We start from the raw sequence: 15,920 nt of genomic DNA on the forward strand, positions 1-15,920 counted from the left end.
GGCGGTAAAATGTCTACTCAGAAGTAAATCTGAGTTCAGTGGGGCTTACTCCCAGGTAAGTGGAGCAGAGCTTCTGTATGCTTGCAATGATTTTGAAGGGAAGGAGGAAAAAGAAGTAAATCACACTGAGTTCAGTGGGGCTTACTCCCAGGTAAGTGGAGTGCTATTTTGAGAGAACAGTAGAAGAGCGAGAAGGGGGAAAGATTCTGAGGGCTCGCACTGTAATTCTAAAAATGTCTACTCGGAAGTAAATCTCACTTATTCAATGGGGCTTGTTATGTGCCTTCAAGTCAGCGACCTCCAACAACATCTGTCATGAACCACCCTGCTCAGATCTTGTAAGTTCAGGTCTGTGGCTTCCTTTATGGAATCAATCCATCTCTTGTTTGGCCTTCCTCTTTTTCTACTCCCTTCTGTTTTTCCCAGCATTATGGTCTTTTTTAGTGAAACATGTCTTCTCATTATGTGTCCAAAGTATGATAACCTCAGTTTCATCATTTTAGCTTCTAGTGACAGTTCTGGTTTAATTTGTTCTAACACCCAATTAATTTTTACAAAATTAAATTTGATTACATTCATAGTACAATCCTAACCCCAAACCTAGTCTAAAGTAAATTCGATTCAGTTCGGTGGGACTTAGTCCCAGGTAAGAAGGATTAGGATTCCAGCCCCTTAGAAGAAACAGTTGGGGGGGCAGAGAAAAGGAGGGGAGTTTGCCTTTCTGTCTGCTCATGTTGTTGTGTTGGTCTGCCTTCAAGTTGATCCCGACTTATGGCGACCCTATGAATAGGGTTTTCATGGTAAGCAGTATTCAGAGGGGGTTTACCACTGCCTTCCTCTGAGGCTGAGAAGCAGGGTCACCCACGCTCTCTCCCACTGCCTGCCTTCCTCACTCGCTCAATTAAGCTTGAGGGAAGGAAAGAGTCAAAAAATGGGGGGGGGGAGCTTTGAAGGACTCTGCAATTTTTAAAAAGTACTCGGAAGCAACTCCCACTGAGTGCAATGGGGCTTACTCCCAGGTAAGTGGAGCGGTGCTTCTGTGTGCTAGCAGTGAGCTTGAGGGAAGGAATGCGGTAAAATGTCTACTCAGAAGTAAGTCTCACTGAGTTCAGTGGGGCTTACTCCCAGGTAAGTGGAGCGGAGCGTGTGTGTGCTAGCAATGAGCTTCAGGGAAGGAAGGAGGAAAATTGTCTACTCAGAAGTAAATCCCATTGAGTTCAGTGGGGCTTACTCCCAGGTAAGTGGAGCGGAGCGTGTGTGTGCTTGCAATGATTTTGAAGGAGGAAAATGTCTACTCAGAAGTAAATCACACTGAGTTCAGTGGGGCTTACTCCCAGGTAAGTGGAGTGCTATTTGATTAAACCCTCCCCGTCCTCTTCCCCTCCCTGCCTCTTCCCTGGGTCAGTGTTGGACTACGACCTGGGAGAGCAGGGTTTGAATCCCCACACAGCCATGAAGCTCACTGGGTGACCTTGGGCCAGTCACTGCCTCTCAGCTTCATGAAAACACTATTCAAAGGGTTGCCATAGGTGGGGATTGACTTGAAGGCAGTCCATTTCCATTTTCAAACGTGATTGCATAGAAATAAATCCCATTGAACTCAAAAAGTATGCAAATGATCAAACCCACCCTCCCGTCTCCTCCCTCCTCCCCATGGTCAGTTTTACCTATCTTAAGCATGATTGCACGGAAGTGAATACCATTGAACTCTATAAGCATGGAAATGATCAAACCTGCCTTCCCCTCCCCCTTCCATTGCTCCCTCCAATACATTCCTTCCCCTTCCCACTCCCCCTCCTCCTCCCCCATGGTCAGTTTTTCCTATCCTAACCAAGATTGCATAGGAGTAAATCCCATTGAACTCAATAAGCATGCAAATGATCAATCCATTCTCAGCAAACTTGGACAGGATCCCATTTCTTACCTGCCGGATTAAAAAGCATGGAAATTCACTCATAAGCAAAAAACCTTGCGGTTTAAGAATGTACCTATAGCCCACATATATTTCTATCAAACTTTAAAAAGCAGGGAAATTGGGCAGCCATAGTGAATGCACCAGGGGAGCAGGAGACCTGACCTCCTCTCTGAGATATTGTACTGCCCTACAAATTGGTCAAAATGCAAACACAATTTGGGTTGGTCTTTCACAGTTCAATCCACTTCCTGTGTACCTTGGAAGAATTTGGTAACGTGCCTCTGAGCATATGGTGAGTGGTGGCAACACCTGCAATCAGCCCAAATAACAGAAACAAGACATGTGCTGTGCTGATCTTGTTTTAGCAGGGAGGAACCAACATTATGAAGATAGTTGATATAGTTCAGATGGTCACTTTCAATATGTCTGATTTCCTTTGCAATTTTAGTGAACCTTCCTATAGGAAATCATTTTCTTTTGTTTCTATTTCTGTGAATATGTGAAGTACAGCAACACTTTGCAAAATTTACACTAAAAAAACTCCAAACATAATAATGGCACTGACTTCTGCAGAATAGTCTCCAGTGGACCTCAGAAGTGTCTCAATTTGCACAAGATAAAACTGGGGGGGGGGGTTGAAATATATTCTAGCAAAATGGTAGATGTGTTCTATGTTTTTAATTGACCGTGAACACCTTGCCTTAAATAAAGTGGTTTAAACATAGCAGGCTGAAAACCTGCATCCTCTTTTTTCGAACAGCTAGAGTAGCTAGAAGTAGCAACATATTGGAATCAGTCTGATTTTACATCAAACTGCAGTTTCAGATTCAACTGGTAATGCACTCCAAATAGAAATAGAACATAACCTCCAATATAAAACACAAAAGGCTGTCTTCACCATCACATGACAATGACCAATAAAAAGGCTTTGAAATTAATAAAAATACATTTGACACAGATTTCAAGGATGAATAAGGAGGGGAAAAAATTTTCTGGTTTAGATTCTCTGTAGAAACATCAGTAACACAGGAAAGAAGCAAAGTAAGAACACCAACAAACATACAAAAATATAATTATATTTGGAAATGGCAAGTGTTGCCACCACTCACCATATGCTCAGAGGCACATGTTACCAAATTCTTCTAAGCTACATACTCAGTCTGAGACTGTGACAGACCAACCCAAATTGTGTTTGCATTTTGACAAATTTGTAGGGCAGTACAATGTGTCAGAGAGGAGGTCAGGTCTCTTGCTCCCCTGGTGCATTCACTATATCTGCCCAATTTCCCTGCTTTTTGAAGTTTGATAAAAATATCTGTTGGCTATAGGTACATTCTTAAACTGCAAGGTTTTTTGCCTATGAGTGAATATTTATTATAGTCATATGTTTTTGTATTTAATATACAAAGCTGTTTACATCAAAAATTCATTAAACTCTATAAAAAAAGAAATAAACATGATTTAAAACACCAGCTTTCTATGTATGAATGTGAACGTTGGACAGTGGAAAATGTGGATAAGAAAAAAATCAACTCTTTTGGTGTTGGAGGAGAACTTTGTGCATACCATGGACTGTGAAAAAGACCAATATTTGGGTGTTATAACAAATTAAACCAGAACTATCACTAAAAGCTAAAATGATGAAACTGAAGTTGTCATACTTTGGACACATGAGAAGACATGCTTCACTAGCAAAGACAATAATGCTGGGAAAAATAGAAGGGGGTAGAAAAAGAGAAAGTCCAAATAAGAGATGGGTTGATTCCCTAAAGGAAGCCACAGACCTGAACTTACAAGATTTGAACAGAGTGGTTCATGACAGATGCTATTGGAGGTCGCTGATTCATAGGGTCACCATAAGTTGTAATTATTATGACTTATGGTACATAACAAAACAGCAGCACCGATGAGGGAAGTCGTCTAAAATCAGTTAAAATTAATAACAAACCAAGCAACCATGACTGGTGGCCATTGAAAACCTTGAAGATTCTTTTTAAAAAGTCAACCTACTGAATGCCTGGTAAAAGTATTTAGCCATCACTAGAAATGCTGTTTGTGTGGGCCAAACCAGCCTCAAATCAGAAATGGAGGGAATCCAGAGAATGACCCTGAAACAAACCTTAGATTTGGGCAGTTTTCTATGGGAGAAGGCAATCGGGTCAAAATTCCACCTTGAATTGTGTGTGGAAACACACTGGAGCAAATGAAACTCTCAACACAGGTGAGTTAAGGCTATTCTTTTGTATATTGTGTTTAGGAAACTGTTGCTAACACTTGAGACAGTGCATTATTTCATTTCTGTGTCAAAACTCATGCTCAAAAGATCTCCATGCACCCTGTTGAATACAAAACAAAGTGCACAATGAAAGACTCTACTGTATTTCAGTGCTAGTATGCCTCACTGGTTACAATGTAGAGCTGGACTGGTATACCTTATTGGCTGGAATCAGTACATAAATAAGAGTGATTGGAAGTCTGAAACAATAATATTCAGATCTAAAGCACAGGAACCACTGGACTACATGTGATCCTCGCCCTTAATCTCTACAGTACCTTCTTGTCACTGCCACAATGCTGTAGAGAGAAACAGAAAAGCCAGCAGGGAGTCATGACTCAACCACAGCATGATGCCTAGACTATTACTGTCATTCCACTCTAGGCATATGCATTCTGTAGTAGGGTTGCTGGATGCCAAGTGTACACATGCCCCATCTACAAGAGTGTGACTCTTACAGTGCCATAGGTGGGGGCACACAGGCAATTGGCTGCCTTCCTGCTGGTTCTCCCGTTTCTTATTACAGCAGCACAAAGATACATCATAGGGCACAGAGGGAGGCTCGCTGAGGGCAACCGAGAAACCCAACACTATGATGAGACAGAAGAGCAGGAAAGCAGACTGGTAAACGGGCTGGGCATCCCAGGGGGAGGGACACAAATAGGCAGGCCACAAAAGGTGGTCTGCTCTTGGTGTAAAGGAAGAATACAGAGGTTTTAATACAACTTGAATCACTTTCTTAGAAACAAAAATGCATTATATAATATAGGACACATATACTGTATTGTGTTTTGTTAGCATTCAAAATTTATGTAGTTTAATCCCTGAGAATGAGGTCATAGTTATATTTTGGGCTCTACATTATTAAAGATGACTTGGCAACTTTCTACCAGGCAGGCACCTTTTCCTCTCATTCCTTGTTTTCTCCCATGGCTAATACTGGAATACACTATGACTAAACATTATTAAAACTCTTAACACATGTAAGACAGCAATATAGATTCTTTAATACTAGACAATAAGTTTTCCATAACTGCACTTTTAATATTTGACAAATATAAAAGCATTTGTTAAATTAAATCAGTCTATCTGTAAAATGCCAGTATGCCATGACTGCTTATTGCATTAAATGGCTTGCACCCAAGAAGTCAACCCCAAATTTGAGCAATTCCTGAGTATTCTTGCAAGAACCTATCGCCCTTCTACATAACAATGGTGCTCTTCTCATATTCAGTATTTACTCCTAGAAGTACCCACACATTTTTACTATAAATCCCCAAATGAAGGCTGCAATCCAATACACACTTACCTGGGAGTAAGTGCCATTGAACCCAGTGGAGCTTACTTCTGAGTAGACATGTATTCAATTGCAGCTGATCAGAGCAATCCAACTCATGACAAGGGGGGCTGGCAGGAATGTAGCTTCCATGTTATGTTTGGGAGCCAGCAGGCCAGCTGAGCATAGACTGTAAAGTAAAAGCCAGCTTTCACAAATACTCCTACTGGGGAGTAAGCACTTTCCATATACTTCCATTGTAATCATTTTCTTAGACCGACCTTTTTCCTGGTGTTAACTTTGGCCCAATCGGGACCTGCAGGAATGCTCAAAACATGAGCTGGATGTCACTTAAGTCCCCCCTCAGTCCCTCCTCCAAGATGCCCCCAGAATGCCCCTTTTTCAGGCTTTACAACAGCTTCTGCTGACACCTCTTCTGCTGGGCTGGGGCAAGGGGCTTCTGCCGGCAAAGCCTAGACCCTGCTGGTTCAACTAGGGGTCCACTATATCCAAGTCTCCTCAACCCAGTGTAAAACACAAGTTGGATTGTGCCCTAAATCATCTCAATCTTACATCAGCTTCCTCCCTCCCAGCCTACCATTGATCCTAACATACATGAAATTCATAAGTACAGTATTAGTAATAATTACCTAGGAACCCCTCTTAATGACTTTAAAAAATGTATAAAAATACAAAATTATTTGTAATTTTAAAGTGCTGCATTGTTTCTTGTATTAAAGATAAAATAGTTGTATGTTCAAAATATGTATTTTAAAGGTTATGTACAGATTTTAAGGACTAATGAAGTGCAGATTGCAGTTCTCCATTCCATTTGTCTGCTCCCAATTGTGTTGAAAGCTTCCTTGAGACATGGAGTGTTCAGATTACAAACTTCCACTTTTGTCCTTCATGCCCTCTCCCAGGAACAAAAGTACACCAGTCTTCTTGGGGACTTGGCACGGAATATTTGGATAAGCAGAGAGGAGAAAGTTGCAATGCATAGTTTTCTGGTTGTGCACTGAAAAACCAGAGCATTGTTTAGTTTGTAAAGCTTCACTTAGTTGCAACAGTCTTAACCTGAATCCAACATTACCTTAAACCAACATGACATAAATTGGGAAACTACTTTCTTTCTGCAACATGTATGACACCAGCTTCTAAAACATGCATGACAAAAATTTCTGACACCCTTTATATCTTGACAAGAGTCTTCTTTTTGTTGTTTTGGACGAGTGGGGTTGTTACAGACCTGTTATATTAAAAAACATAAGAGGTGATTGTTAAAGAGTAAATAATTTATCTTTGTGATTCAATGGACAATGTGTCATGGCAGAAATTTTGTAATGGGTAGGCTTAAGGATACACTAGATGCATTTTAAGTCACTACACAGCAGCAACAACAAAAGAAGATCTAACATGAGTCAACAAATCAGTTTAAAAAGCAGTAAGTGCCAACCAAGAAATAACACTAGTAAAATAATGGCTATGTGATTGAGTCAGGAAATTCAATGTCCACCTCGCCAGCAATACATAATGTAACCATGATCAAATGGGAAAGGGAGGGAAAGCTTATAATTGTCCAAAGAGAAAAAAGGATTCCTGCTCTCCAACCCTACATTAGGCATCTCAAGAAATAGATATAATGAAGCAGAATACTTCCCTCACTTGTCAGTCACCTCTTTATACTCACTGGCCAGAAAACTGGAAGATGGGAACAGTTTGTTTTTTATTGAGCAATAAGAACAAGTGGGCCCTGCAACAGAATGCTGCAGTGTGTTCTTGATGTTGTTGTTATATGCCTTCAAGTCGATTACGGCTTATGGCGACCCTATTAATCTTTTTTGGATATATTTATAGGGTTTTCATGGTAAGAGGTATTCAGAGGTGGTTTACCATTGCCTTCCTCTAAGCCTACGGCACCCGGTATTCCCAGGCGGTCTCCCATCCAAGTACCAACCAGGCCTGACCCTGCTTAGCTTCCAAGATCAGGCTCCTGATGTACATGTATGAAATTCCTTCAGAAAAGAGGTGTATCTGGCACCATCATTATGCAGTTGTCATTGTATGCTGAAGATGCACCTCTTTGCCCTTGTCTTTGACACTTGAGATATACTTTAGAACCCACTCTATTTGTTCTCTTGACTGTAACCTGTTTTAGCTGATTTTAATATGGCATTTTAAAATTGCTGTAACTCACCCTGGAAGCTCATAGTGAAGGGCAGGTAAGAAATAATAATAATAATGATAATAATGTAGTAACCTAAGCCTGTGGCTGAAAATAATAAGCATTAGCATCAAAGAAAGTCCCTGCTCTAACTTGGATAAGTTTTCATGTGCTATTTTTCCTGAACATTTAAAAGTACAGCCAGTCTTCATGAAAATCAGCACACAGTGCATGACGCATGAAGATTCTGCCTGCAACTGAGCCCGTTCATCTGGCCTGGAAGGAGGTCTAAGGAAACAGTTTAAGTAGACTTTTGCTGTAAACTGAGAGACTTGGTAGAAATTTTGACTGGACTTCCAAATCTGCCTCAACCCCCACGTCTGCCATACAGTATTGACAGTGGGCTAACCTTCAATTAGGGTCAGGGGATTAGGTTCACATTTAAAGGCGAACTTAAACCTTCTGTAATAATATGGGAACTGAAACACAGACGTCCTTCAAAGTTCTCACTTCTCTGAATTTTGCAATGTACTTCCCAGCCAAGTAATGAGTATAAAAAATGCAATTAGCAGTGAAAATTATACACATGCATTATATAGGGGAAATTATTAGGATTTTTTAAAAATCTCAAACTGATATAGAAATGTGAAGAACGAAATTTAAGATTGGAAAAATGAGAAATGGAGAACCAAAACTGATACATGTCCTCCCCTGCGAGATAAGATCAGCCCCCTCTCTTCCCATTTTTAGACTGCTGCTGAAGACCCATCTTTTTATTCAAATATTTGGTTAAGTTTTTACCCCTTTGTGTTTATGTTTTTAAGGATTTGTTTATGTGTGGTTCTTTGCATGTTTTTGTATTTTTAAATTTCTGTGTAGTTTCATGTATGCATTGTATTTTAAAATCTATGTAATCTGCCTCAGGACCAGCGTTCCGGGTGAGAGGTGAACAACAAAAATAAATTTATTTATTATTATTATTATCATCCCTGGCTGAAATAGAAGCATAGCAGTGAACTATGCTGCAGGGTTGTGGTATATGGCTCTCCAAGTCCCCGCAACCCGCAACAGATGTATAATAGGGAACTTGTATAAGTGGGGAAATTTTTTCAGTCCAAGGGCAGCATTTCTTCATGAGGAACCTTCTGGGGACCACATGCTAGTGGTGGCTGAGACAAAAGTGGACAGGATATATTTGACTCTTACCCTCTTACAGTAGGCTACACCCTGGCCACACAAAAGTCAGGCATTTCTACACACCCACCCCTTTCCATCGTCCATCAAAGCAAGCAAGAGGCACTGATGCGTTCCAGCAGAGGAAAGCACCCTAGGAGGGTGCAGAGCAGGTCCAATAAAAGGCATGACTTAGGGGAAAGGCAGGGTCGAAGAGTATCCTGAGGGCCAAATAAAGAGCCCTGGAGGGCCCCCTGGCCTGAGGTTCCCCACCCCTGGTTTACAAAAACCTTCCAGTGTTATAAACTACCCAGAGACTGGCTTGTAGTATTGTGTAAATTACATTGCAGGGCTATCATACACCACTGTTTTCTAGCCACATCCCTTCAAACCTGCAATATGGGGACAATGAACTGTATTTGCTTTGGAATTTGCACTGATAAAGATGTTTTTCAAAATGTTTTGCACAAAATAAGAAATTGGTTACAGCAGGACCTCTTTCCTCCTATGTTGGGGAGGTAGAGGTAGGCACACTTGATAGTCAATGCTGGTTACATGAAAGCTACTATCTCTTTATTGATTTCTATGAGCTGCTCACTTTTGTCCTTGAGAACATATAAACATAGTTTCTTAATGTGGACAAGGAAATGACCTATCCAGACAATGAGATAGTTATCTCCAACCTTTTTATAGCTCTGTGTCTGTCTTCATCAAATGGAGCAAAGGAAGCAGAAGGGTGAGATATAACTGCCTATCTTCCAGTTTTTCCTTATACCCTGCCGCCTCTTTCAGTCCTGTCAACTGAGCAGTGGCATTTTAAAGCCTCCCAGAATATGGCAACCACACACTTTTCACTGACTACTTCCAGCAGATTTCATCTCCCCGTCCCTGTTTCTCTTCCAGGTCACACAATGTTCTGGGGCTACATTATGCATTAGAATATGTTGGCACACACACACACCCCAAGTGAATGCTGACAACTGCATGTAGGTGACCGTCAAGATTCACCAATATATTTCTCAGGATTTGAACACACACAAAACTGGCCTGAGACTGTCAGCATTGGTTGTACGTTGACACTTTTAACATACATTAAAAAAAAAACACAAGATCAGGATAATATGAAATACCTGTCAAAGTGGCCCACAGAGGGTTGGCTACTTCAGATCCATCTCTATGGCTGGATCTAGTTCATCACCTCTGCTCTTATCAATAATAGCATTTTAACAGAAAACCAGTTTCATATGAAACTAGGGCAAACCATTAACAATTATTCTTCAGGGTTCCTCTGCTACACAGGTCTGAGGGGCAAATGAAAGCAACTGAAATAAAACACATTGCAAAAATGAAGCTCTCCTGCTGGCATACCTCGAGCAGATTCAATGTCAGCCCTGAAACAGCGTCCATGTTTTTCTTTAAGTCGTCAGTGAGGTTACATTCCTGGGTCATTTTTCTAAGATAGCATGCCATTTTATGAATGGTTCTCCTCTGTAAAGAAATATATGTTAATGAGTTGGAGTGCTGTCGGGCTTTATACAACAGTTCTTACAGACTGATTATGGCTCTGAAAATAGAAAATGGCTCTGAAAATAGAAGAAAATGAGAGCTCTTAAAATAGATGAAAATACTCCATCCCCCTTTTAATTCAGGTAAGTGAGGGGAAAGCGACAGAGTTAGTAGTACAGTGTGGAGTTGTTGTACTTAACTTTCAAGTGCCGCTAACACTTATTGGATCCTTCCCGTTTAGTGATGGAGCCTCCAACAACTGCTCTGACACAAAAATTTAAACTGCATACAACTGTTTTCTTATATTGATATTCCTGTGCAGCTGTGACGACACCAGACGCTATTGGTGTCACACTTTTTTCACTGATTTGGTGTGGCCTACTTAAAAAACTAAACTTTGTCGTCGTGTTTTAATGGTTTTTATATTTTATTGTCTGCATATTGTTGTACACCACCCTGATGTTTTAAGATAGGGCACAAACAAACAAATAAATATCACTTGCTTAAACTATGTCTGTACCGAGTTGGGAGTAAAAAATCGTATGACTAGCAACCTCTGGCTAACTTAGATCAGCACTGTGAGAAGTTTCACTCAGAGCCTTTTCAGACTTTTAGTTTATAAGATAAACATGAGCAGCAGCTAAGCATTTCTTGGATGGGACTGTTGATGTTGATATAGCATTTTTCTAGCATACAATTTGCAAATACATTATTTGTTTTATTTATTTGTTTTACAAATATTTTACAAATATATAAGCTGATTCATAGCCTGAAGTCACTGAAGCGGTATACAAGATAAAAATAAAATACAAACAAATTACAAGGTTTAAAAACAGTAAATCTATTTCCATAGATGTACTATTAATATTACACAAATGACTAGGGAAAGCCTTCTAAATTGTTTTTAAATTGTTTTTAAATTGTATTAAATTGTGCTTTAAATTGTTTTTAAAAGTTGTGTTTTAAATTTGTATATTTGTTTTTAATGTTTTTAGTTACTGTAAACCACCCAGAGAGCTTCGGCTATGAGGCGGTATATAAATACAATAAATAAATAAAATTCTAGGAAAAGCCTTCTTAAACAAAAGCATCTTCAATATGCACCTAAACACCATGATTCTAGGTGCCTGTTTAATTTCAGCTTGTACCTTATTTGAGATGGCTGCAGCTGCAACACTAAAAACCTGGTTTCTAGTATAAACTAAACACACATCTGGGGCATGCACTACTCTCAGAAGTGCCTCATCTAAAGAGTGCAGTTGCCAGGCATGGATATATGGGGCGAGTTGGTCCCCTAGGTAACCTGGTCCAAAGTTGTTTAGGGCTTTAAATGAGATTCCTTGTAAAGCTAGCAGGTAGAGTGCAATCTGCAGTGCTGACTGGAATGTAACCATGAACTGCAGCAAGCTCTTACTGGACAGTTTATGACACAACTTCATGACAGCATTATTTTGTGACTCTTGTGAAGAGATGATATGCATGGAAGTTGAAGCCAGTAAGTCAACAGAAAACATGGAGAAACACCATGTTCTAGCCTTTTCTTCAGCTCCCTCTAGGTGAAAATAACAATGGTCTCCCTGCACTTTGAACTGAGACTAGTCTGTTTTTGCGGCCAAGCACATCCTATTTGTACAAAGCATAACTTTTCTTCTGTAGCACACATCATTCAGCCGTTTAAAGAAGGGAGACAGCACCACAGCTATCTCCCTCGTTACTAAACCTTTTCCTCCACTGCATTTAGACTAGGTATCACGCAATTGCCTTTGAAATGGAAATTCCAACAAAAGCTTTAAAAGAATCTCAATGCAAGGTGCCAACTAGTAGTAGTAAGAAGTGGTAAACAGAGTCAAATATTTATAATTAACAGTACTGAGACAGTTGCAGAGACCATTGAGGCCCCCTGGGAGTTTGGCTTTTCAATATGCAGGTAACACCCAACTCTTCTTTTTTATCCAATTCAAGTAAGGCAGTAATCCTCTTCAGGCATTCAGCCTGGACACACAAGGGCAAAAGTGTGAAAAGCAATGGAGTGTGCACATCAATCCAAACCCCAGCGTGGCTGGCCACATCCCATCCACTCCTGACCTTTACACATTTTGCACAAACGCCTAAAGAAGATCTGTAAATGTCCTTCCCTGAATGTTCTTACAAACCTCGTTGCATTCAGGAACCCATCATGTAAACTCAATTACAAGCACTCTTCAGACCTCTGTGTTAAATATGTGAAGGTAAGGAGTAAGTGTGCTTGGTGGCATATGAGGCAGAGCCAACACACAACTGGCATGTCCTGGATAAATTATTTTTTATTATTATTTATTTATTACATTTATGCCCCGCCTTTCTTTTCATGATAGAAACCCAAGGCAGCTTACATATGGTTCCCAGGTGGTCTCCCATCCAGGCACTGACCAGACTGGCCTCATGTGCCTTCAGACCATAGCCTGGGACCAGGCTATGTCTGAAAACTGCTAGTTGTGATGCTAAATCAGTGCCTGGATGCACCAGTGGAATATAGAAGGGCCAATAAACTGAAGCTCAAGACAAAGCTCCTGTTGCATTGTGGTTCATCTACCTGGGTTAGTGGTGTTTACCCTGTGCTGGGACAGGTCTCAATTATCTATACTCTAGTTACCTCCAAATTAGACTACGTAATGTGCTTCTGATGGGGCTGCCTTTGAAGATGGTTCAGAAACTTCAGTAGTCCAAAATATATCTGCAACGTAGTAAATGATAAAGGGGCATTATAATTACGTTATGAAGGTGTTTCACCAACTGTGCTTGCTCCATTAGTTTCTAGGCTAAATTCAAAGTGCTCATTTTGACCTTTAAAGCCCTTCACAGTGTGGATCCAGCTCCGTCACTTGAGGCCCAAGTGGTTTTCTGTCCAGGAATGTCTATTTCTAGCTATAGATGGGTCACCAGCTAAGACTGCTCATGGACAAGGATTGTTGCAGAGTAGCAAAATTAGGTATTTGAGCGTCTGAGTGAGCTTTGTGTATTTGAATCTTTGCTAAAGATTACACCTTCCCTGTGAATTAGTCAGACAGGGACTTTAAGCTTTAAAATAAGAAATAACTACTTTATTCTGGAAGTACATACTTGATAGGAAAGAGGTCTACATCTAGCTAACTAGCTAAGTTGGAGATGCAAACACTAAGCCTAGTGTTTGCCCTCATGCTTGGAGGAGAGGGAGAGACAAAGAGAAGATGTCTGCTCTCCCTCTCAAGAGAAAGAAGGAGGAAGAAAGGAGACCAGAAGATGTGGTCAGCATCCTAAGTATATCAGTCTAGCAGGAAGGGAGAGTCAGCAGGAGATCAAAGGATAGGTATTAGCCTAGCAATCAGGAGGTCTCCTCTCTATCTACCCTTTTAACCCCATGCAGCTTCAACCCACGAGTTCGAGATGAACCACATATTCCAACAGGGATTGCCTGGCCACAGATGCCCACAATCTGGTAACCTCCAGACTGGGCCTACTGCAAGGTGCTCTGTGTGGAGCTGCCCAACTGATGCAGAATGCAGCAGCCAGAGTGCTGACTAGTATGCCTGGTTATATTTGCACAACACTGGGTTAGAAGGGACTGTGCTGATTGCCATTCACTTCAAAGTTCATTCTAGGTGCTTATGCTGACATATAAAGCCCTGCACAATTTGGGCCCCAAGGAGTGCCTCCTTCCTTATTGACCTGCCTGTGAATTAAGACCTGGAAGGCAAGTCTGCTAGTGATCCTGTTACTAGGAAAATATTGGGGCAGGGGTGGCACACAGGAGGGCCTCTCCGCAGTGACCCCCCGTCTCCAACTTCCCATATGATGTGCATCTGGTGCTAATATTATGAAGGAACAGTGAGATATAATTGCAATAAAAAATAAAACTTTCATCAGCAGCTGAATATGCATCTGTTTACCAAGGCCTTTAGGACAGGGTGTATACCAACCTATTTTGTTTGTTTTAGTAGTTTACGGCTATTATGTATTTTATTGATATATGTATTTTTTATGTGGCTGCTTGTTTTATTGTATGATGTGTTAACTAAACTATGTTTCCCTGCCGAGGGACTATCCGGTGAAAGATAGACTATACATATATACTATGTACATTGGCAGGTGGTAACTGGGAAAAGGGTCTTCTCTGTGAGGGCTCCTGAACTGACATGCTTCCCCCAGGGAGACTTGCCTGGTACCTATTTTGATGCTAATTCAGCACCAAGCAAATACCATTTGTATTTTTTCAGGATTTTTATATGAACCCACTTTAGCTCTGCTGATTTCTTTTAATTTGCTTTTTAAAATTCTATTATTTTCAGTGTTTTTGTTTTAATGGTGTACATGTCTCTCTCTGTGTGCAATTTGGATTCTTTGTAAGTCAGCCTGACTGTAATCCTACATCCAAGTACATGGACGTAAGCCTCATTGAACTTAATAGCACTTATTTCTGAGCACACATTCATAGGTTTGTGCTATAAATAAAACAGCACTAAAACGTCACTCAGACGGGTCAGCTGATGATATGTGATCAATTGTAACTTCCTAGTCCCTTACCCAGGCCCCAAGCATTTTTTCTGTTACAAAGAAAAGGTCTTGAAGCACAGTTCCCCTCTAACACTCATACCTTGATCCCACCTTATACATACATTCTCACGAGTCATGAATGAAAGAAAAAAAATGTTTTACTTCTGAACATTTTCTACATTTCTGAAATTACAGAATGGCCCACACGGTATTTTTTCTACTGCAGCCCCCAAACAACCCCTTTCCTTTTTACTATTTTATTTTTAAACACATGCAATCTCAAAATTTCATAACATTTGGTTGGTCCTAATGATGGCATTATATACTGTCAAAGTTTTCGATGTTTTTATTCTAATGGACCAGAAAGTTAATAGGCCAATTCACTTAAAACTTTGTATTTCTGGACTTTTTCATAGCATTTTTCATAGTTGTGAATGTTTTTTTCAGATACAACATTTCACAGGGGAAGTTCTCAGAAATCTGATTTACATTTATAGCCAGACATGGCAGTACAAGTGCTGGAGTGTGTGTACATTAATGAGACATTTACTCACATATTTTGGGGCCCGGTTAATCCTGGCTCCCACTGTCCCTGGGATCAATGTCTCTATTATGGTGTCTTACCCCCCCCATCCTAGCTATAAAAAGGGAACTTTGGAATCGATAGTTCTTGAGACAGCATGTCATATAGGGAAGCACAAATCTGTCTCTTAAACTAGGAAATAGTTCAGACTCTCCCAAAATGTGGAGAAATGTTTTTTAGAATGTAAATAATCCTTCTCCCCCGCTCTTCAGCAAAAGGTAGGGACCAGGCTAGGTGTGTTTGTCAGGGAACAAAATGAAAGACAGAGAAAAGAGATGGAGGTTAAAAGGGGGAAAACACTTTTCAGGGTGCTGACCTGCCTCTCTGGGAATATGATCCAGGACAGTGATTTGCTGCTTGCAGACATGCTTAAGCTGCTTGTCTTCTCCTGTTCTTAAACTGCATATTTGTAAATAAACCTGAATACTACAAAATGTCCTAAATTTCCAGTGAGTCGTCCTTCCAAAGGACACAAAACCCTGGTAAGCACTGCCAGTGAAACAATATAAAACTCAAAAT

At 40.5% G+C, this 15,920-nt stretch overlaps 1 protein-coding gene across 4 annotated transcripts in view; it reads right to left on the bottom strand.

The window, feature by feature from the left end:
• Window positions 1–4,222: 4,222 nt before the first annotated feature.
• Window positions 4,223–15,920, bottom strand: part of LOC133372834 (interleukin-7-like) — a 53,291-nt gene continuing 41,593 nt past the window's right edge. For 3 of the 4 annotated variants that reach the window (XR_009759564.1, XM_061601932.1, XM_061601924.1), the window contains 2 exons: window positions 10,172–10,291; window positions 4,223–6,715 (listed from right to left, as the gene is read on the bottom strand). Coding sequence is in view for 2 of the 4 variants with exons in the window: in XM_061601932.1 (XP_061457916.1) it covers window positions 6,539–6,715; window positions 10,172–10,291 (297 nt within the window). In the remaining 2 variants the exon portion in view is untranslated. Of the gene's footprint in view, window positions 6,716–10,171; window positions 10,292–12,941; window positions 13,023–15,920 lie in introns of all 4 variants that reach the window. The other variant, XR_009759563.1, reaches the window with a different exon arrangement.

Source organism: Rhineura floridana, chromosome 1 (assembly GCF_030035675.1).
Source record: "Rhineura floridana isolate rRhiFlo1 chromosome 1, rRhiFlo1.hap2, whole genome shotgun sequence".
NCBI lineage: Eukaryota > Metazoa > Chordata > Lepidosauria > Squamata > Rhineuridae > Rhineura > Rhineura floridana.